Source organism: Rhinolophus sinicus, chromosome 1, assembly GCF_057876585.1.
Source record: "Rhinolophus sinicus isolate RSI-liver-muscle chromosome 1, RSI-T2T, whole genome shotgun sequence".
Taxonomy (NCBI): Eukaryota; Metazoa; Chordata; class Mammalia; order Chiroptera; family Rhinolophidae; genus Rhinolophus; species Rhinolophus sinicus.
Genome location: NC_142501.1, coordinates 58,806,756 through 58,829,325, shown reverse-complemented (window position 1 = coordinate 58,829,325; position 22,570 = coordinate 58,806,756). Strand labels below are relative to the sequence as shown.

General features: G+C 38.9%; 1 protein-coding gene across 5 annotated transcripts in view; it reads right to left on the bottom strand.

Annotated features, from left to right (window-relative positions):
• The window catches only part of ATP23 (ATP23 metallopeptidase and ATP synthase assembly factor homolog), a 43,702-nt gene that overhangs the window by 9,013 nt on the left and 12,119 nt on the right, over positions 1-22,570 (bottom strand). The window contains exons 3-4 of one of the 5 annotated variants that reach the window (XM_074325495.2): positions 5,951-6,088; positions 242-287 (exon numbers count right to left, since the gene is read on the bottom strand). In XM_074325495.2, coding sequence (XP_074181596.2) covers positions 242-287; positions 5,951-6,026 — 122 coding nt within the window. In that variant the 5' untranslated portion in view covers positions 6,027-6,088. Of the gene's footprint in view, positions 1-241; positions 288-3,300; positions 3,853-5,389; positions 5,424-5,950; positions 6,685-22,570 lie in introns of those variants that run through there. The other 4 variants (XM_088800348.1, XM_088800346.1, XM_019742415.3 and 1 more) reach the window with 4 other exon arrangements.

Here is a 22,570-nt window from a genome sequence, read left to right as displayed (position 1 = left end):
TTAGGTATAATCCTTACTAAATACCCGAGGTGAATGGGAGAGCCAGAGATTTGGCATTAGGGCAGATGACGTCCAGCGAGAACAAGGCTTGCCTGCAGAGAACGCAGCCAATCACCATCACCTACCACATGGAAAAGGCTTTGTAGCCTCAAGTGAAAAATCTTAAATTGTTCCAGTTTGGGTTTTGTTTTTGTTTTTAGCAGCCAGAATATAGAGCAGCACTTCAAAACGATTTACTTACCAACCCGAATGCTTCATGGCATCAAGTAGAAGCTTGACATATGGGTCTAAAAAGATATTGATTCAATTACATATGCTAATTGGAAAGAATAGCCAATCAAATTATCCAATGGCAGCGTGAGATACTACCAAAAAGTAATTCACCAATCTTAATGAAGTAATACTATCTTGAAATTGGTAAAAATGGTTATAAAAAGACAACCTTAACATAAAAACAAGTACTTAATGAAATGAAACACTGATACAAATAACAAGACGAGTACTACCAAACACCTTAGATAATGTCAAATATGCTTTTAAAAGCCATATTTAGTTAAATGATCGAACACATGGTATTAAACTATATACCAAGACTGAGGAAATTTGGGGCCATATCCACAGAAATGAACAGCAGCACACTATCCAGATCAGCAAACCGAAGTAACCCCACCATTGTCTGACCTGGTCCCGCTACCCTTGTAACCCAGTGTCCCATTCTGAGTACCACACTCTAAACAGGACCTGCCAACTGAAGCTCTTCCACAGAGGGAAAGCAATTAGAACAGTACAGGACTATGTTTGGTAAGAAGTAATAAAGGATTTGTGGATTTGGAAAGGAGAAAGACCACACAGCTTCAAGTATTTGAAGGAGTTCCATGTGGGAATGAATTCAGTCAATATTTCTACAGAAGGCAGAACAGCGACCAAAGGGTAGACGTTACATGGAGCAGATTTCAACTCAATATAAGAAAGGAATTTTTCCAATAATTAAAGCTGTTGATACAAAAGACACTCAAGGTAAGCCTCAAAGAACAGATAACCTGTTCCTGCAGACATCTATAAACACTCTGGTCAGTGATGGCACAGAAGTTTTTCTGTATGGGGGTGAAGAGGCCTATGACTCCTGAGGCTCCTTTCACTTCTAAGAGTCTATATGCCTGTGACAATTACAGGAAAGTACAATGAACGCCTCCAATAACTTTTCACATAGGCGTCTTAAGTGTATAAATGCACAGCAAATTACATGATGTAAGCGAAAAAAACAGAAAAAGAAATCAAGGTTTTAATTTTAAAAAAGTGTTGAAAGCAAAAACAGGTGAGTAAGAGAAAAGTAGTAGTTGGGATGATAAAGTTAGGTTAGGTTATTGCTTTACTAACCCACCTCCTAAGAGTGTTAACAGTAAAAGAATTATTATTAATGATAAGTATTATTTAGTGTATATCAGGTGTCAGGCACCATACTAATGCATTATTATTCAAGCAAATAAAAGACGTTTACAAAGTTAAAGTGGGTTCAAAAATCTATTGTCCTCTTACTAAAAAAAAAAAAAAAAAAAAAAAAAAATTTGCAGGGAGCACAGTGGTTTTGTACTTCAAAAAGAACCTACAGTATTTTAGAATCAATTTGCTTTGAAGAACAAGAAAACAAAGGTCTCCCATGTGGCTTGGTTCTCCCATCACCCCCTTGGTTCTCCCACCTCCCATCATCCTCAGGGATAGGATGACAGAGCTTTAATTCTACCAACAGGTTTTCCCAGCAGCCTTCCCTGCAGAAAGTTGAGGCCTATTCATTCCTACTGGGGCTCATGTTCAGCACCTCACCCTCCTCACATCCTATCTCAACTCTTCCTTCACTGTTTGGCTCGTCCCCTGCAGGAACAACTACCCTTTATCAGCTCCTGATACGCTGACACTTTACATTCATAAAATCTATTCCTCACAACAACCCTAAAAGAGGTATTTTTATGCCATCTCCTCCCCCCCCCTTTTTTTTTTTTTTTTTGCAGATATGGATAGAGGGGATCATAGAGTTAAATCACTCTTCCACAGCTAACAAGGAGAGGGACCAGATCTTGAACCCATGTCTAACTCTGCATGCCATATTCTTTCCTCTGCGTTCCACTCTGAAACATCTTAAAGGCAGGGTCCTTACTCATCTTAGTATTTTCCCACACCAGAACCTAGGAAGTACTCAATATATATTTGCAAACTAAATACAATCTCAGCATTCCCTCTACTCTCCCTCCTCCCACCCCCCCTGACTCCATATATGCTGGTTTGGTAATCTCAAGGTAGGAAATTTTGGGGTGATTGATTTTTGAACTCTGGCCAGCTATGAAAGAGTAACCTTGCTTTGGGACAAGTACCTTTAAGACTTCTATGTCTGAAGTAAAGGAGTTAAGGAGTTAAGAACTCTCTAGTGCAGTGTCCCTGGGACTAGACGTAAATTCCTACGTAGGCAGGTAGCTATGTCCTTATTTAAACCACAGCAGTGGCTCTTAACCCATTTGGGGTCATGGGCTTCTTTAAGAATATGAGGAGGCCGGGCGGCCAGATGGTTCAGTTCGTTGGAGCCGGGTGCTCATAACACCGAGGTCGCCGGTTCGATTCCCACATGGGCCAGTGAGCTGCTCCCTCCACAACTAGATTGAAAAAAATAACTCTACTTGGAGCTGATGGGTCCTGGAAAAACACACTGTAACCCCAATATTCCGCAATAAAAATTAAAAATATATATATATATATGAAGCTATGAACTATCTCCCAAAAACTGCAGGTAGATGCAATCGCACACGATTTCGCAGTCCATTTCAGGGGTTTCTAACACTCTGAAGCCCACCCAGGTATGAAGATTAAGGACTCCTTCCACCGAAAGGTAGGTTTGCAAAACGGTCGTTTTTGCACTGCCAACAGTAAGTACGCCTTAATTAACGTGGCTCTTTAAAACTGCTTCACCCAGACTCTATATAAAGTCCCCCGATATTGCTGCATAACTTACATAAGAAATCAGAGAATCGATCAGACCAGTGAGTGTGTCAGAAAACGGCAAACTCCTAGCCCTACTCCTTGTTCATTCCGCAAGAGTAGTGCCCACAGGGGCCTCAGCGCGTCCTCTGATAAGGAAACTGAGGCCCAGACCCCCTCGCCCATAATGCCGAATCTGCCTAGTCTCTGCGCTGAGGTGCCTGAACCCGGCCCATGCCGCACCTGAGACTGGCCGAGTGGCACCGAGGCTCTTCCCTGCCCGCCAGGTCTCAGACACCACCCCGCCCGACCCCCAGCCTCCGGGTCAGCTCCTACTTGTCTGCAGCGTCTTCAGGAGCATGAGCTGGCACTTCTGATTGTTGCTGAAGAAGCTGGAGAGGAACCCCTGCTGGGGCTTCCCCGGAGCCAGCCGCTCGGGGAAGACCTGGCACGCGACGTGTTGCTGCTGCAGCGACTCCCCGGCCGCAGGGCCTGGCCTACGCTCGTCCGAAGCTCCTGCCATGCCATCCACGGTCCTCACCGCTGCTTCCTCCTGCCTCGGGTGGCACGGGGTGAGTCTAGGAAAAGTAACCACCCTCTCGCCAAACTCACTGCTCAGGGTCTTTCTCCGTGGGGCCGACGGGTAGCTGGGCAGCAAGAAGGTCGGAGGGTGGGGCCGAGGAGGTTGGGCCAGAGGAGCTTCTGAGCCCGGCAAGGGCCGCTGGGCGGGGCGAAAGGCGCGGGGCGGAGCGAAAGGCGCGGGGCGGAGCGAGGAGCCCTGGGCGGGGCGAAAGGCGCAGGGCGGAGCGAGATCTGGGCGGGGCGAGGGGCTCCAGGAGAGGTGGGGGTGTTGGGTCGCGTGCAGCAGGGGGAGCTGGGGTGGGCTTCTGCCCTCGCAGGCTGCACCCAGGCTGCTGCGGGCTTCGCAGTGTTGTTACCCAGTCCCCATAGCGTCTTTCCGTAGCCCCGCATCCTCGTGGTCACCTCCTGGCCAATACTGGCCACTGATCTCCTTTTCCCTCTGAAGGTCTCCGCCATCCACCCACTTCCTATCGTTAGCAGAGACTGCTAATTGCAGTTTCTGGCCCACTTCTCCTCTGAAAGCAGTTTTTAACATTTGAAAGCTACAATTATGACTGATAACATCAAAATCCTCAAAATATAGTACCAACTATTTTTTCTGTTTCGTCTGGGCCCATTCACCCACCCTACTCTCTTGCTACCCCAAATAACTCTGATAACAAAACACAACCTGCTTATTTCTACGTCCAAGCCTTAACTCATCTTTAATTCCACCTTTAAGCCCCTTTCCTCGGCCCTTATCCAGGTCCTGATCAAATCTACCTACTCCACAGGACATTCCCAGATACCATAATCAAAATTAATCTTTCCTGATCTCCCAATGTACGAAGAACTTTATACCTATTATGGCTTTCATTACAGCCCGCCAGGTTTCATTTGAGCTTCTCTGCCCTCAATAAATTACTCAGTTCAGCTCAGACATTTATTCAGCACCTACTATGACCAGTCAGCCATGGTAGCAGAAATAGAACAAGAGAATTGCTGAAGTTGAACTGTATCTAAATAATAAAGGCTAAAGAGACCTTATGAACAGTGCCTTATGTGTCACAGATGCTCAATAAAGGTGTAAATTGGATGGGATGCTGGGATTAGTCATCCACTTGAAATGAAAATATGAATAACTCCTACATACATAGAATACTAAAGCTGTAAATTGTAAAAAAGCCTCTTTTTATTGAGGTCACCTTGGATACATTATTTCTAATCCCCACTACAACCCTGTAAAGTAAGTATTATAATATTATCACTATTTTGCTGATAAGGAAAATGGGCTTGGCAAAATTGAATAATTTATCCAGGATCATACAACCAGATTCCAATCTAGTAAGGGAATGAAACACATATATGGAAAACTAGACCATTCAAGTTAGTGTGTTTAGTCTGTAATACTCAGGAAAGGCTAGAGAGAGAAGATGAGGCCTGGAATAAGCCATAGCCTGTAAACATTTGAAATACTATTTGAAATATTATTCAGCTACATGAATAAGCAAAGAAATGCAAATTAAAAGCTGCATTTTTCCTACCAAAGGAGTAAATGTGTTTTCAATACTCATTCTGAAGGCAACAGAGAGAGAAAACTAGAATAAATTTATGTCAAAATATGATCAATAGTTGTCTAGGTACTGGAATATTTGTATTATATTCTTCTGGGTTTTCCTAATGTTCTACAATAAGCATGTATTATTTTCATATTCAGAAAAATAAACTTTTAAAAATTGAGTAAGCTTTGGATGTAACTTCATTCACTTATAGTATAGACATGGGTGAAATGGGAATGCATTAGGGGACAGATAGGGAAGTGCAAATCCAAGTGACTAAATTAAAAGGAGAAAAACATAATTACCACAAAGAAATGAGACCATTGGCAAAGATTTAGCTCTATGAATTTTCATTTCTCCATTGCAGCACTAAGTAAAAGCAAAAAGGATACAAAATGTTTAAATGCCCAGGAGGTACAATGGAGTGAGTACATGCAACCATATTGTTGAAGTCTTTTCTTAATGAAATGTGTTCATAAGTTTTTTAAGTTACAAAATACCATATACAACGTGATTTCATTTTGAAATTTTATTACGTGCACAGGAAGGGCCTGGGAGACTACTCCAAACTGTACATAGTGGTTTGTACCTAGTGGGTAGAATTCGGGTGTTTTGTTGTTTGCACTTGCCTTCATTTCTAAGGCAAAAATAACTGCTTTTTTTATAAGAAGTTGTTTCAAGTTCTTTAAATATATCACAGCAACAAATGAGCAGAGGATAATTTTAAAGTGCTTTCCGCCTTTCAGCTTTTGAATAACTAACGTCTAACCCATTTAACGAGGGCCAACAAAAATGCGGTGAGATTACAGCCTTCCCTTAGCGTTCCAGTCATTCTGAATGTTGGGGAAAAACAAAGCATTACCCACCGCCCTCCGCAGAAATACACCACACTCGTCCCAGCAGGTCCACACGGTCAGGATGCGCAGGGTGAATGACAGGCATGTACTTCTGGGAGGAGTCAGCTTTCGGAAACCGGAAGTGAATGAGAGAAGGTGCTCAGCATTCTGGGAAGAGTTATGGAAGCTGGGTTAGTGTCGGCTGTTACCACGGCAACTGGAGACGCTTGATCGTTATCTGCGGTTTGGAGACGTTAGCAGGAGAGGCTGAAATGCTTAGAGGTCATTTAGGATGAGCGAAAGGGGCATGAGGGCCCTTTTAAGACAAGATTATCCTATCAGGAGGTTTTCCAGCCGTGTCCCGCGGGAGCGCCTGCCCTGGGGATCTGGGTCCTCTTGTCCTTTGAGCCTTGAGGCGAAATGAAGAGTCACCCAGTAGCTCCTTTCTGTGACTTCTCTAGTATTTTGCCTCCTTTTAGGAAATGTAGGTTGAGAACTTCTAACTTACACTGTAATGTGTTCCAATGTCAAATTATTTTGCTTTTAAAATTGTTGAAAAGTTTTAAAAGAAAGAACTCCATTTAACTACCCAGAAGTAACTTAAAATTGTCTTGTATTGCCTATTAGATTTTTCTCTGCATCGATATTTTTTACATAGTTGAATTTATTTGGGGAAAACTATTTTGTATCCTGCTTTTTCACATATATATAATTGTTATCAAAATCTTATCAAGAAAGAAGGCATTGAAGATCTTAATGTAAGTCTGTTCATAGTGACTTGAAGAAATAGAAATGAAGTGGATGCAGCATGTGAAGACAATTCTTTCAAGAAGTTTGGCTGTAAAGGAAAAGAGATAGGTCAGTAGCCAAAGGAGAATAGCAAGTGAAAGAAAAAAGTTGGGGTTTTTCTTTAAGGAGAAGATATTTAGTGAGGTTTATTAGTACAAGAGAAGAAACTGGTAGTCAGAGGGTAAAGATACTGTCAAGAAAGAAGATAACTGAATGAATCCTTAAAGAAATATCAGGAGCTGAGATGCATAGATCAAGTATGTAAATTAGCTTCATTAGGAGGCACAACTGGGAAGGAGGATGTCAAGGGGGGTATGGATGTTAATAATTTAAAAACTATTATACATTGGCAAAAGAGTAACAAAAGTTTATCAAAAGATATATATAAAAATTGCCAATAAATAGGTATATTCAGCCACAAATATAAATGGCATATTCAATACCTATTAAATTGGCAAAGATTAGAAAGAAAATAATATGTGTTAGGCAACGGTTCAGTGAAACAGACATTACAGGTGGGAATAGAAATTAGTACATCTTCCCTCTCCCCCAGGCATTTTAAACTATGTATCAAAATCCTTAAAATGTGTATATTCTTTGATCAAGTAAGTATACTTCTAGGAAGTTCGCAAAGGGAAATAATCAAAACTACATATACGAGGACTGACAATTAAGTTCATGAACTCGCCACCATGCGCTTACATTAGCAGCCCTGTAAACAGCTCGGGAAGGTTTCATAACCTTGGGATATCAGTGTCTCACAGCTATGTTCCTGTCAACGTGTGGCGGTGTCTTGCTGAGTGGTGTTCATTATTGTTGTTGCATGTTTGTTTGCCATCACAAGGATGTCTGAGCTTGGATTAGAGCAACAAACAAACATTAAATTTCTTGTTAAACTTGGCAAGAGTGTAAGTGAAATCAGGGACATGTTAGTCCAAGTTTATGGGAATAATGCCATGAAGAAAACGGCAGTGTACAAATGGATTAAATGTTTTTCTGAGGGGAGAGAATGCGTCACGGATGAAGAGAGGTTAGGGCGGCCAGTAAAGAGCAGAACTGATGAAAACATTGCAAAAATTCATTGAATTATGCATCAAAATGATCGGCTGACTGTGAGAAGCATAGCAGACCAAGTTAACATTCATGGAGAAACAGGAAAATTTTAACTGAAAATGTTGGCATGAGAAAGGTGTGCGCTAAAATGGTCCCGAAGGAGCTCTTGCATCATGACAATGCACCAGCTCACACGGCACTGTCTGTGAGGGAGTTTTTAACCAGTAAACAAATAAGTGTATTGGAACACCCTCCCTACTCACCTGATCTGACCCCCAATGACTTCTTTCTCTACCCAAAGATAAAGGAAATATTGAAAGGAAGACATTTTGATGCAATTCAGGACATCAAGGGTAATACCACAACGGCTCTGATGGCCATTCCAGATAAAGAGTTCCAAAATTGCTTTGAAGGGTGGACTAGCTGCTGGCATTGGTGCATAGCTTCCCAAGGGGAGTAATTTGAAGGTGACCATAGTGATACTCAGCAATGAGGTATGTAGCACTTTTTCTAGTGTGAATTTGCAAACTTAATTGTCATACCTCCATATTAAGCAGGGTGGAGTTCAAGTCAGCTTGTCCACCAAGAAAAGATAGGTTAAATATATTACACCCATACTTCTTAGAAATAGATAACATGATTGCAGATAAGAGAAGTTCACTCATACTTGTTTAAGAGCATCCTCAGGTTTTCCAGGAAGGGAATGTGCAGTTACATACAGTCTAATTGACAACCTTGAGGCATAATCAATGGGATGGTTTGAACCAGTAAAAATAATAATGTAGAAGACTATTTAATGATAAAGAAAGAAATGTAAAATACATTGTTAAGAGAGAAAAGTAGGTTGTGAAAGCAGTAGTGTGTAGGTTCTTACCAGATGATGTTTGTTGTTGTTTTAGCTATTCTGCTTTTTGCTTATCTGTATTCCATAAAATAAACATATTTTATAAGGACAAATGTTGCTCTTTTAAAGATGTAAATAAATTTTTTAAATGAGGTAGGAAGTTGAGGAAGTGCTCTTCTGATGGCATTGAAGTAGATGATGACTCTGTGAGCTAGGAGATTAAAAGAAATAAGATCCTTTAACAAGCTTTAAGAACCATTTTTTTAAGTGTATTTTATAGATATATCTATTATTTATTGATGCCCCACCTCTCTCACAAAAGACTGAGTGTGCTCAGGAAGAGATATATACTATAATAGAAGAAAATGATTGGAGGATGAAACAGAGACAAAAAGTAATTGGAAAACAAAATAAAGGCAGGGTATGTTAATATCCAAAAAATTCATGCCAAAAGGTCGTGTGTGTTAGAGAGGTGCCACCACAAATTAGGCTCTGAGGTTCTTAGCAACTAAAGCAAAGGGAAAACATAGTTAATAAGTTTCACATGGACTATAAGATTTTTTTTAAGTTGCTTAAGAGAAGTGTACTTTTGGTATAGAAGCCTAAGAAAAAAATTCTCCCAAAGTCCTCATAAAGGAATAATGTGAGATCTGGCAGTTACTATTGTGTTTATTTCTTTTTTATAGAATTTAGGAACATCTCAGAAAGCTTATATTCACTAACTCAGTAATTACAAGTTCTTGTTGAGAATACTGTTACAAGTTCTTGTTGAGAAATGTAAATACATGTAAGACAAAGTCCCTGCTCTCATCTCTTGTGAAAAAATATAACATATAATAGCATATTTATAATATGTGATTAATAACTAGTAATATGAATACTATAATAACTAATACAAATAACTATAAATCAAGACAGCATTTGAGGCAAAAGAAAAGTGAGATGGGATTGCTACAGTTCGTAGAAATACTTTTAAACTAGTGGGATCATGGTCAACCCATTTGTAAAAGGGATGTTAGTCCCCTTTTACAGATGAAGAAACTGAGGCTTACAGAGATTAGATAAATCATCCGACATCATATGTGTCCATGAAAAAACATCCAGCCTAAGAGAAAGCTTTTAAGAGTTTATGTGGGCCAAACTGACAACAATTGCAGGGAAGCGAAATCTCAGGGGATTGAGAAAATGCCCTGGAAAGTGGTGGGTTTTGCAACTTATTTTATACATTAGAATCAAAGGAGGAGGGTTACATGAAATCCATTTGTGGTAGATTAAGGAGATGGGAAAATGCAAAGAGCAGGGTGAATCTCTGGGATTGGATAAAAAGTAAATTACAGAGACAGATACTTCTGTTACATTGGTGGGTACAGGAATAGTTAATAGCATTTTACAGCACAGAGATGGTAATCAAGGGACAACAACAATGAGGGAATCTGTAGTTTCCTGCTCTGGTGCTGATGGTGGGTTGTGCCCTGCAGGGTCCAGAAAAAGGGATTACTCTGACATTCCAAGGGTTTGTTGTCTTAGATGCAAAAACACAATAGACAGGCTCACTTAAGATAAAGATTGACCTTTGTCAGGGAAGCTACAGACCGAGGATGTGACTATCTGCCACGACCCTTTTCAGTTAGGAATTTTTATTTTCAGACCATCCTATGTGCTTAATTTTGGTCTCTAAATTTGTAGGGCCCACCATGCAGGCCACCCCCCATCCCCCAGCTTGTCAGGTTTAGTATGTGGCCCCTTTTCATACAGACCACCTTAACTACTAAACTTTATGGAAGAGACAGCATTCAAGTAGACTTTAAAGGATGGAAAAAATTATGTCAGGCAGAGGTTGGAGAAGGATAATCTAGGTAAAGAGAATAACACTAAAAAAAACAAAAAGGTTGGAAAATATAGGGTATGTTTTAGATCACACACACACACACACACACACACACGGAGAAAGACATATCCCAGGAATATAAGCTATATGCAGGTAAGCACTAGAGGATATGGCTAGAAAGATTGGGGACATATTCTAGAACCTCACAAGCAAGTGGCCTCACTTAGGGCCTAGCTTACCTGATTAAGGTCTCAGCATCAGGGCCTGATAAAGCAAGAGTTTTAAGCATAGAGACGTTGAACTTGGAAAGTTTTAACTACAGGCCCTGGGTGGGGAATTTGAGGGACGCTGGGTCTACATTAGGGACTTACCCACCAAGGTGAGCGAAGGGTCTAATGGCATATAATAGAATCCTGTTATACATGAGCTGTATAAAATTGGTCAAGTATATATAATTAATTCTTTGGACCTCAATTTCTCCATCTCTTAGAGAATGAAGAGAGGAGAAAGAAGGCTGCTAGAGAAGATGATCTCTTATTATCTCTTTCAGTACTAACATTCTATAATCATAGAGACCGGAGATTGTAAACTCAACTCAAACACCTAAATTAAGGACTCAGAAGGTTTTATAAATGAGGAAGTAGACTAGATGTAAAAACTATAAGGAGTGGTAGAGATTAGAGTGGTAGTTTAGATGTCCTATCTAAATTCCAGCCAATTCTTGAGGAATGAGGACTTAGTGTTGCCAGATTTTCTGATTTTTTTCATGGAAAAAACACCATATTTTTAAGACTATTACTCAGAACAAATAAAACACCTCTACTGGCTAGGTAGAATCCAGGGGTCACTGATTTTCAACCTCTGCTACAGATAAAGGGGCCTAAGCAAGAATGTTAAGTATTTCAATGAAAAGAATTAAATATGAAGAAAAGAAAAAATCAAATAGAATAGCAAGATTTCCTCTGGGTAATGAGGATGAGGTAGTAACATTAATATAAATACCAAAATCAGCAGAAGGTTTGGAGAGAGAAGGTGCTTGACTGAGTTTTTTGAACAGGACAAACTTCTCAATCACAGGTATCCACAGCATATGAATTAAATTCAGCTGTTGAGTTTGAGAAATCTGTGCGATTTTCAGAGGAAAGGGTGCAGGAAATGTAGGCAGGAGTTTGAGGAGAGAAGATGAAAGAGGAGTTAAAAATGTAAGATTCATTCTCTCAAAGTTTTATTAAACATATCACAATACGTATTTGTTATTTCATTAGACTATAAATCCAGTGAGGGCAGAAACCACAAATGTTTTCTTCACCACTTATCCAGGACCTAGCACAATGCATAGTAGGTGCTTAATGTATGTTGAATAAAGAAATGAATATACATGACACTGTTTCACAGTATAGGAGATGCAGGGTTGAATTAGAAAGTATTCTTAAAGAAGCTTTTGGCCAGAAAGTAAGACAATTCTTAGATATAAATAACTACTCCAAGATGGAAAGCCATTTAAAGGGGGAGGGTGGGGGGACACAATGGGACTCAGAAGAAAACTTTTTTTTTCAAAAGAAGTTAAGCTGGGCCTTGACAATGGATAGTTAGGATTGGATCATGCAGATGTTGGGAGGAACTGACCAGAAGCAGCTAAAAAGAAGGTGCATACCTTTCTTTTGAAAATAGGGAAGTGTTTGATTTGAGAGGACCAAAATAGTGAATAGAGACAATTTGAAGCCAAAACCTTGAGAATCACCTACATGTAAAGAAGGTAAGGAAAAAGAACCAACAAAGTAAACAGGGAGGAAGTCATGAGAAAGCTACAAGAAGCATCAGGAGAGTGAGTTTTGTAGAAACTAAGAATACATGTTTCTAGAAAGAAAGGTCAATCAGTATTATCAAATGCTGCAGAGACTGCAGGCCATCAAGGAGAAAGATCTAAGGCCATTGGATTTGGTGATTAAGAAATCATTGATGACTTTCAACTAAACAATTTCTTTGTAGTTGACCAATGAATATAGGAGCTTAAAAGACCAGATGAATTAACAGGGTTTTGATTTGTTTAGGGAAGTAAGGCATGAAGTTTCCTTAGAAGCAGGCAAAACTAGGAGAGAGGATTAAGTTGCAAAAAAAGATAAATGTATGAAGTAAGATTTTGTGAGCTCTAAACAGTAATTAGATTAAGAAAGGAGAGAAGAGTCATTTGTCAAGAATTAGCATTACAATTCTAACAAATATTCAATTACAAAGATGATTTTTAAAAATATTTCAACATCTTTTCCTACTCAGTTACCTGGTTTCTTTTCACATTTATGGCCCCAAAATAACTTTGGATATGCTTAAAAATACTATTAGAAATTCAACTTAGTATATTTCTTAATGCTTCTTTAAAATCCCCTTTTTATAAGAAAATGGGTATTGCACAGTTCGGGTGGGGCTGATTCCCAGCCTCCCCCTCCCCCACCCCCCAGATCTGGCCAGAGACAGTCACCATTGGTACACTCACTGGCACCAAAGGAAAAAAGACTCTCTTCCTGTCATGTTGCAGGTGCTAAAGACTATATAAACATGGAGCATACAGGCCACCTTCACTATCACTTGTCTAAGATTGAAACTAAAAAGCCAACTTGGAAGACAGAAACCAAGTCCCGATGATATTACCTGAGTCCAGGGATCCAGACATGCCTAACGACTGCTTCAACCCTAGACGTCTCAGTCAAATGAGCCAATAAACTCTCTTTTATGCTTAAATTTGGGGGGTTTTTTCCTGGATTTTCGTGATTTACTACTCAAAACATCCTAATACAGGTATACCTCATTAAGTGAACATTATTTCAGTTTCTTCTATGACTTATTTTAAATTTATTTCTATATAATGGACTCTATAATGTATTCTGCAGTTCTCTCTAAATTAATCCACAAATTTAATATAATCCCAATCTTAATCCCAATAGTATTTTAACAGCTTTTGTTGTTGTTGTTTGCTTGCTTTAGAACTAAACAAAATTACTCCAAAATTCAGAGGGAAAAAATTTAAATAACAAGAAAATAGGGGGAAGTTTATAAAAGGGAATTGAAAAATCAGCTATCAAAGCATGTTGTTAAAGCAAGAATAATCAACATAGGATGGTAATTCAGTAGGAATAAACAATCATGGAAGAGAATTCAAAGCCTGAGTATATATAGGAACATTTACCATATTTAATATATGGTAAATCAAGAAAAGATTGATTCAATGAAGTATTTAAGGACAATGAACTAGATTTGGGGGACAAAAATAGGTCTTTACCTTATTCATCATCCCAGAATAAATTCTAAGTGGATTTATGACTTATAGGTAAAAACTAAAGCCAGATTCTCAGTACATATTAGAAGGTGTATTATTGGTACAATCTTTAGCAATATCTACTAAATTTTTAAATATTAATACCTTTGACACAGCTTTTCAATTTTAGTAATTTATCTTTTTTGTGTGTGGTGTGTTCTCTCTTTTTTTTTTATTCTAAAATGCCATCTTGAATATTCTGTCCTCTAGGAATTTATCTTATAGAAACACAAAATATATGTATAAAGGAAATACGGATAATATAGCATTGGAATATCAAAAGTAGTATACACATGTGAAATAATTAAGGTATGGGATATCTATGCCATGCATTCTCAAAGGGGCAATATCACAACCAAAGAAGTGAAAATTGGTTCTTGGGGAAGACAAAACTGACTTTTTTATGTATAAAGCACAAATATGCATAAAGTACATAAACAGATTTGCAGTATATATGTGGTACTGAAATTATATGGGGAGATAATTAAGAAAAAATGTCTAAAAAGGCTTCATAGAGGAATAATAAAAACTGAGAAAAACTGATCTATACAATTTGACATGCAACTGTTAAAAAGAATAAGGTAGATGTATGTATTAGGTTGGCATAAAAGTAACTGAGGTTTAAAAGGTTAAAAATAATTGCAAAAACTGCAATTACTTTTGCACCAACCTAATATATTGACAAAAGAAGATGCCCAAGATGCATGAAAATTTTTAAAGTATATTATATATAAATTTCTATATAAATATATACGTAATATACTTTATATAAATATAAATTATTGGTGGTATTTATCTTTGGGGTTAAAATGACAAGTATTCTATCTGTATTAAGTATTATAATGTTCATTTTTACAACAGCATCTTAAGAAAATACATGCTATGATTTCACTGATATGTGGTATATAAAACTGAAAACAAAAGAACAAGACAAACAAATAAATAAACAAAAACTCATAGACAATAATTTAGTGGTTACCAGAGGCTAAGGGAGGAGGGAGTTCTAGAAAAGGGAAAATTAGGTCAAATATATGGTGATGGAAGGAGAACTGACTCTGGGTGGTGAACACGTAATATGAGATATAGATGATGTATTACAGAATTGTATACCTGAAATCTATGTAACTTTACTAACAATTGTCACCCCAATAAACTTTAATTTAAAAAAAAAAGAAAATATATGCTATAAGAATAAATGAATATTTAGTTTCATAGTCTTGTAGGGAGGAAGGATTTTTAAACATGACTCCAAAGCCCAAAACTATGAAAGTTTAGGTTAAGCTACATAAAGTTAAAAATTACGACATTGGGGGGAAGAAAACACACACACATTCACCATAATTGAAGTTGAAGCATCACCCAGAGAGAATATTTGCAACATAAGCCTATATGACAAAAGGTATATGTCATTAATATACAAAGAACTCTTACATGTCGATAAAAAGGTTCAACACCCTAACAGACAAACTGGTAAAGAACATGAAGAAGCAAATCACACACACACACAAAATAAATGTCTACTAAGCATATGATATTTTTATTCTTGCTAGTTAAGAAATACAAATAATCCCAATAATGAGATACCATGTTTTCATTGGACTAGCAAAGCTATAAAGGTTAGTTTTGGTTAGATGTGAGATGAGGTACTGTCAGTATAAATAGGTTCAGCCTTTCTGAAGTGCAGTTTGGCAACATGTATCAAAATGTTAAATGTGCACACCTTTGAATCAGCAATGATGCAAAAGAGAAAAGATGCATGTGCAAGAATGTTCGTTACAATATTAGTTAAAATTGGAAACAAAGGCTTATAAATAAGACTAAATGTACTTTTGAGTGAAAAGGGCTTGTTACAAAACATGTTCATTGTGATCCTACTTATATAAATTATGGGTAAGTACACATAGAAAGTACACATGTAACAAAATGTTAATAATGGAAATCTCTGGTGGTATTTCAAGTGGGCTTCAAGCTTATTCAAAAATGAGAGAGTGTATGAACTCCTGTGTACCCAGACTCGGCTTCAACTCATACCCAATCTTGTTTCATCTATATACCCACCCACTTCTTCTCCCACCGCAGTTTCTGAAATAAATCCAAGACATTTTATAGTGGAAGTCCATAGAACTGTAAGCATTCTTTGTGTCCATGGTTCCAATGGAACCCATGGGAACTTTTTATTTGAATTTTGCTTCTTGTTTTTTTTTTTTTTTTTTTTTTTCCTTGCAGCTGTGCTTTGGAACATTGTGGTTGAGAACCTGGAAAAAGACATGGTGCATGCCCAAAACTTGTAGTCAATCTGGCTGCCACCCAGCAGCAGACTACAGCACCAGTATTATGCCCTGAGGATAAGTACTCAAATTTATAACCACACACCCCTATCATCATCCTTGTCTCAAAGACTGGGTGTTGTGTTTATCTTCCCTGAAAAGTGTACCTTAGTTTCATTCACATATTTTCATCCTGGACGAAAATAATTTTCCACTTATGGAAGCTGGCACAAAGAAACAAGGACAAACTAAACCCATGGGTATGAAACTAAACATCACCAAGAGATATGCAAGGAGAAGACAGCAGAGATAGATGTTTCTTGGGTCTGACTAAATGCATGCGTTAAATTCCAAGAAGCTAAAGGATATTGAGTGAATAGAGGGCATGTGCCTTTAACCCTCACTTTGTTTTTACCATCCTCAGAATCCCAGCCAAGAAAAAGCATATCGGCCAATGGGCAAGGATTGTGCAACAGCCACAAGGCACAGGTTCTCTTTAAAGGAGTCAGGCAACTCACCAATGTCTTCCTCTTCTACCGCCCTAGAGCCCACTTGCCTGGCAGGCTGTCAAGAAAGGGCCCCCAAGCCATCCACCTATGGAGAGTGGAAGAAACCACCCTACTAACGCGAACGTTTCATTTGACCACCTTTCCCCACTTAGGCCACACCTCTCCAGTCTTTCCTTTGTTCCCTCTCTCTTCACCCCTCCTTCCCTTGGCCGCTTCAATCATCCACTAGTACTTCACCAATCATCCACTCGTGCTTCAACAAGCTCCTTCCCCAGCCTCACATGGCCTGCGTGACATACAGTAGTTCCCCCTTACCCACAGTTTTACTTTCCAAGGTTTCAGTTATCTGTGGTCAACCACAGTCCAAAAATATTACATGGAAAATTCCAGAAATAAAGAATTCATAAATTTCAAATTGAACACCGTCCTGAGTAGAGTGATGAAATCTCATGCCATCCTGCTCTGTCCCACCTGGGACATGAATCATCCCTTTGTCCAGCGTGTCCTTCCTGTCTATGCAAAGCTACAAAGGTTAGTTTTGGTTAGTAGCCATCTTGGTTATCAGATCAACTGTCGTGGTTTCATAGGGCTTGTGTTCAAATAACCCTTACTTAATAATGCTACATTCACATAACTTTTATTATAACATATTGTCATAATTGTTCTATTTTATCATTAGTTATTGTTAATCTCTTACTGTGCCTAATTTATAAATTAAATTTTATCTTAAGTATGTATGTACTATTGTGGTTTCAGGCATCCACTGAGGGTCGTGGAACATATACCCCATGGATAAGTGGTGACGACTGTATTAGAAACAGCACAGGCTTTGGACTAGAAAAGGGTAGGTGTGACTCTTGGCTCTGCATTAAGGAGCTTTATGACCTTGGACACATTATAATAGTCCCTCTAGGGGTCAGTTTCCTCATCTGTAAATGAAGATAATAAGATCTACTTTGTAGAGCTGTTTTAAGATTAATAATGATGGTTTTAGTGTCTGACACATTAGTAGCTCAATAATAACAGGTAATGGTAGTGGAAAGAAGAAACAAAGAACTAAAGCTTCCTTTATAAAAACCCCATGTAAGAAAGGCCATCTATTTATCTCTGCTTCCTCACTTTAAAAAGTAAATGATTTCAAGTCTTTTCCAATACTAAAATTCTATTTTTAATGGCAAAAATTAAACAGATGTGTATATAAAGGCCTATTAGGTGCAGAGGTCATATAAGAGATTTTTAAGGTCAACCAGATTAAATTAAAATCTGCTGGGGAAAAAAATCTTTAGATTTTCATTATTTTTCTTCCTTCACACATTATTGCCAATGGTATCACTACATATGTGATCAAAGGGAGCAGCAAGTGACAGTCATTCCTCATACATACTAAGTACTTTGGCCTCTGGGCTCTTTTCATATATATGTATGTGTATATATGTGTTATTCAATAATGTTTACACCTCAAAAATTTGATTCCAATGCTTCATTATTCTCTAAACCTGTACCAACTAATATGATCGCCACTAGCCGTATGTGGCTACTGAGCGCCTGGAATGTAGCTCGTCTGAATTGAGATGCGCTGTAAGTGTAAACTACACTCTGGATTTTGAAGACTTAATTTGAAGGAAAAAAAGAGAATGGACTGTATCTCATTGATATTTTTATGTTGATTACATGTTTAAATAATATTCTAGATAGAATAAATATATTATTAAAACTAATTTCACCCTTTCCTTTTACTTTTTAAAATGTGGCTATTAGAGTTACTTAAGCTGCTCACATGATATGTATTTCTATTGGACAGCAGTACTCTAAACAAACAAGAAGTCTATGTAATCTCCCAGACAGTATTGTCACTAACTTCTGGTAAATTTAATTTACTAATTAATTATGTCTATGAAGGTTTTTCTGTACATACTCTCTGGGAAATAAAAATCAATTCCCACTCTTAGTGACTTTTACACTTTAATTTTTTGGAGTTATCCTCAAATCGCTAGGTATCAGCAGCTATCTGATGAACACTGTCATACACAACAGTGTGGCCTCATCCCACAGAGCCCATCGGGGAAAGCTCAGGTTGAGATGGTTGCCTTGCAGCTTCAGTATCTAGGAAATTCATTTCATTAAAAGCAAATTTGTTCAATGCAGCCCAGCTAAGTGCTCTCCTGGGTACTGTGACAGCCTTTGTTGGGAGATAACAAAGCTATGAAAAGGAAGCCTTCCTTTACCACGCTGTCTCCTCTGAACGTCACCATCTGCAAAGGTTTTCAACCTGGGTCTGTGAGATGTGCTTTGGTGGGTTCAGGAACCTCTTGAAATCATATTCAGTTTTGTGTGTATACGAAGTCTTTTAGATAGAAGATCCATAGCTTTCATCAGATTTTAGAAGGGGTGTATGACCGTCAGAAAGGGAAGTACCACTGGCAAGAAATTTTAGTGCCCTAACTGCTGTATTAGTTTTCTATTGCTGCAGTAACAAATTACCATCAATTCAGCAACTTAAAACTAATTTATTGTCTTACAGTTTTGTAGGTCAGAAGTCTGATACAGTCTCACAGGCAAAAATCAAGGTGTTGGCAGTGCTGCATTCCTTTCTTGAGGGTCTAGAGGAGAATCCATTTGCTTGCTCATTCAGGTGGTTGGCAGAATTCAGTGCATTGAGGTTGTAGGACTGAGGGCCCCATTTCCTTGCTGGCTGTCGTGCGAGTGTTATTCCCAGCTTCTAGAAGCTGCACACATTCCTTGGCTCATGGCCCCCTTCCTCCATCTTCACAGCCAGGGTTAGAATATTTCTCAAGCTTTGAGTCTCTCCTGCCTCTTCTTTAGTCTCATCTCTCTGACTCATCTTGCTGCCTTTCTCTTCTACTTTTAAAGGCTCGTGTGATTACATTAGTCACATCTGGATAATCCAGGGTAATCTCCCTATTTTAAGGTTTATGGCCTCAATTCCCTCTCAAAGTCTCTTTTACCATAGAATTCAACATATTCACAGAGGCCGGGGATTAGAGGGCCATTATTCCACCTACCACACCTTTCCACCCACATTTGCACTACTTGCTCCATTCCAAGCATGAAGGGAGGCTCATGACTAGCCCCTATGCAAGGTGGCCCTCAGCAAAAGTGAGGCAATGTTTGTCCTCGACAGCTTCCTCAGTCTTCTTTTAGTTACAAATTAGCCAAGTACCACCCAAGCACCCCACTTAAAGACTCAATACACTTAGGCCCCAACAGCACCCCACTCCTCCTGCTCCTTGGGCAGGCTGTGACCTCCTCTCTACCTTTCCTCCTTTTAAAAAAAGAAAATAATAAAGTTTCACAGTTACTTCTCGGAAGGGATCTAATAAAATAAGTCACTCTAAATTGTTAAAGACTGATCATGAGTAACCCTTCCCTAATAATCTTAAAGTAAAAAAAAAAAAAAAGATTTTTGAAATTAAGCTGCATAGAAAATGTGTTAGATTTTTTGGACTGGAAGATTTCTGTGAATTGCAATTAAGCTGTATCCAAGGCTTATTAAGTACTTCTGCTCACCTATGCCCTCTTTGTTTCCTTGTTATCGTCAGCAATCTACCCCATTCCCTTGGCTTTACCTTGGGGACTGTCATTCATCCTTCTGTCATTCATCCTTCAAAAGCTGAGACTCAGCTTTTGTGCCAGACCTTCAGCCCCCACCCCCCACCCCCAGCTCAAAGGTCTCCAAGAGAACATCATGGGTCTGCCTATTGTTAAGCTTACAGACAACCACGGAAGGAGGTTGCATTAAAGCAGTAAAGATCCAGGTTTCTTGGCCTAGACCACCTTCAACTGTCTCCTTTGTAAAGGAACTCTTCCCTAGATATCCCCTCACAGCATCCTTGTTTTATAGAGAAATAATCAAATGTAAAAATGTATTGGGAATAATTGTCTTCCTCAGTATAAAAGATCTTTTTATATTTAGTTTAAAACAAGATTTAACAGTCAATCTAAAAAAGTTATGAAGAAAAAAAGTTATTCAGAAATTAAACACTGGCTTGCCTTACAAGCATTCTCTCTCTCTCTCTCTCTCTCTCTCTCTCTCTCTCTCCACACACACACACACACACACACACACACACACACACACCTGTTTCTTCAATGCATGGTTGCATTAAAGAAAACTAAAATAGTAAAACTCTTTTGTTGCTGATGGACTGCTGTCAAAACTCCATTCCCAGGTGTCCCTTTCATTAAACCATCTCCTTGACACGATGGACTAGGGGGCAGGCCTCTTCAGCACAAAACCTCCTTATCTACTGGAGCTCGCCATGGTGGAAATGGGGACAGCACATGAATGTTTTATGTGGGGCTGCTTTTTTTAACAAGGTCTGAAAAATAAGGCACCATTTCTCTTCACACTCTCCCCAACCCCTTCATTTTTTATCATCAGGTAATGTATACAATCCAAATCCTTCTCCCAGTCCTGTCCCAACTCTGATCTCTACCCCATCGCTCACCCCACACCCTAGTCACCTCCAAAGGTGATTCACAGTGAGGCTATCGAAGCTTCAGCATCAGGCCGCTCATTTGAGAGGCCTCTGGCAGTGCTGGGAGCGCTGGGAGCTGCAGAGGGGCTGGATGGGGAGGCAAAGCCAGGTGACAATCAAGACATTTTTGTGTGAGCAATTCTGGTAAATTGCCTAAAAAGATACCAGAAGAAAGTATTCTGAATCTCCAAAGCATCAATAATTTGTTGTGATTTATTTTCTCGTCCTAAATAAATATCTAAATAGGCAATTTTTTACATAATTTTGCATGTTTTTTCCCTTAGAGGGCCCCCAAATTGTAAAAGCTTCAGTCCCACAAAACTTAATTCTGCCTCTGTTCACCTCGTCACAGTTCTTCATCTCATCCCCAGGTCTCAACCCACTCTTACTTAATTCCTACCTCCCACCCTGACTCTCCCTCAACTGTGGGAACTACAAAGGTAAGAAGTCAATTTAAATACTATTTTCTATCACTTATTAGCTGTGTGCCCCTGAGCAAGATATTTAAACTCACTGAGCTTCAAATTCCTCAGCAATAAAAGGAAGATAACAATAGTGTCTATCTTGAAGGGTTCTATTTAAGAATCAGAAACAATGGATGAGAAGTGCCTGTCACCTCGTTCAGCACTTTGTCTTGCTTTATTTTGTTAAAACAAAAATATGTAGGACAACATCAAACTAAAAAGCTTCCACAAAGGAAACATCAACAAAATGAAAAGGCAACCTACAGAATGGGAGAAAATATTTGCAAACCATATGTCTAAGGGGTTAATATTCAAAATATTTAAAGAGCTCATACAACTAAATAGCAAAAAGAATCCAATTTAAAAATGGGCAGGGGGGCCGGATGGCTCAGTTGGTTAGAGCGCGAGCTCTCAACAAGGTTGCTGGTTCAATTCCCACATGGGATCGTGGGCTGAACCCCTCTGCAACTAAGAGTGAAAACGGTGACTGGACTTGGAGCTGAGCTGCGCCCTCCACAGCTAGATTGAAAGACAACAACTTGGAGCTAATGGGCCCTGGAGAAACACACTGTTCCCCAACATTCCACAATAAAAAGAATAAAATTTTTTTAAAAAATTTTTTAAGAAAATGGGCAGAGGATAAAAATAGATATTTTTCCAAAGAAGATACACAAATGGGCAAAACATACATGAAAAGGTGCTCATCACTAATCACCAGGGAAATGCAAATCAGAACCACAATGAGCCATCACCTCACACCTGTTAGAATGGCTGTCATCAAAAGGATAAGATATACCAAGCGTTGGGGAAGATGTGGAGAAAAGGGAACCCTCGGCGCACTGTTGGTGGGATTGTGAAGTTACAGCCATTATGGAAAACAGTGTGGCGATTCCTCAAAAAATTAAAAATTGAACTACCATATAGTCCAGCAATTCTTCTTCTGGGTATAGTCGTATATCCGAAGGAAACAAAATCACTATCTTGAAGAGATAGCTGCACCCCCATGTTCATTGCAGCATTATTCACAATAGCCAAGATATGGAAAAAAACGAAGTATCCACTGAAGGGTGAATGAACAGATAAAGAA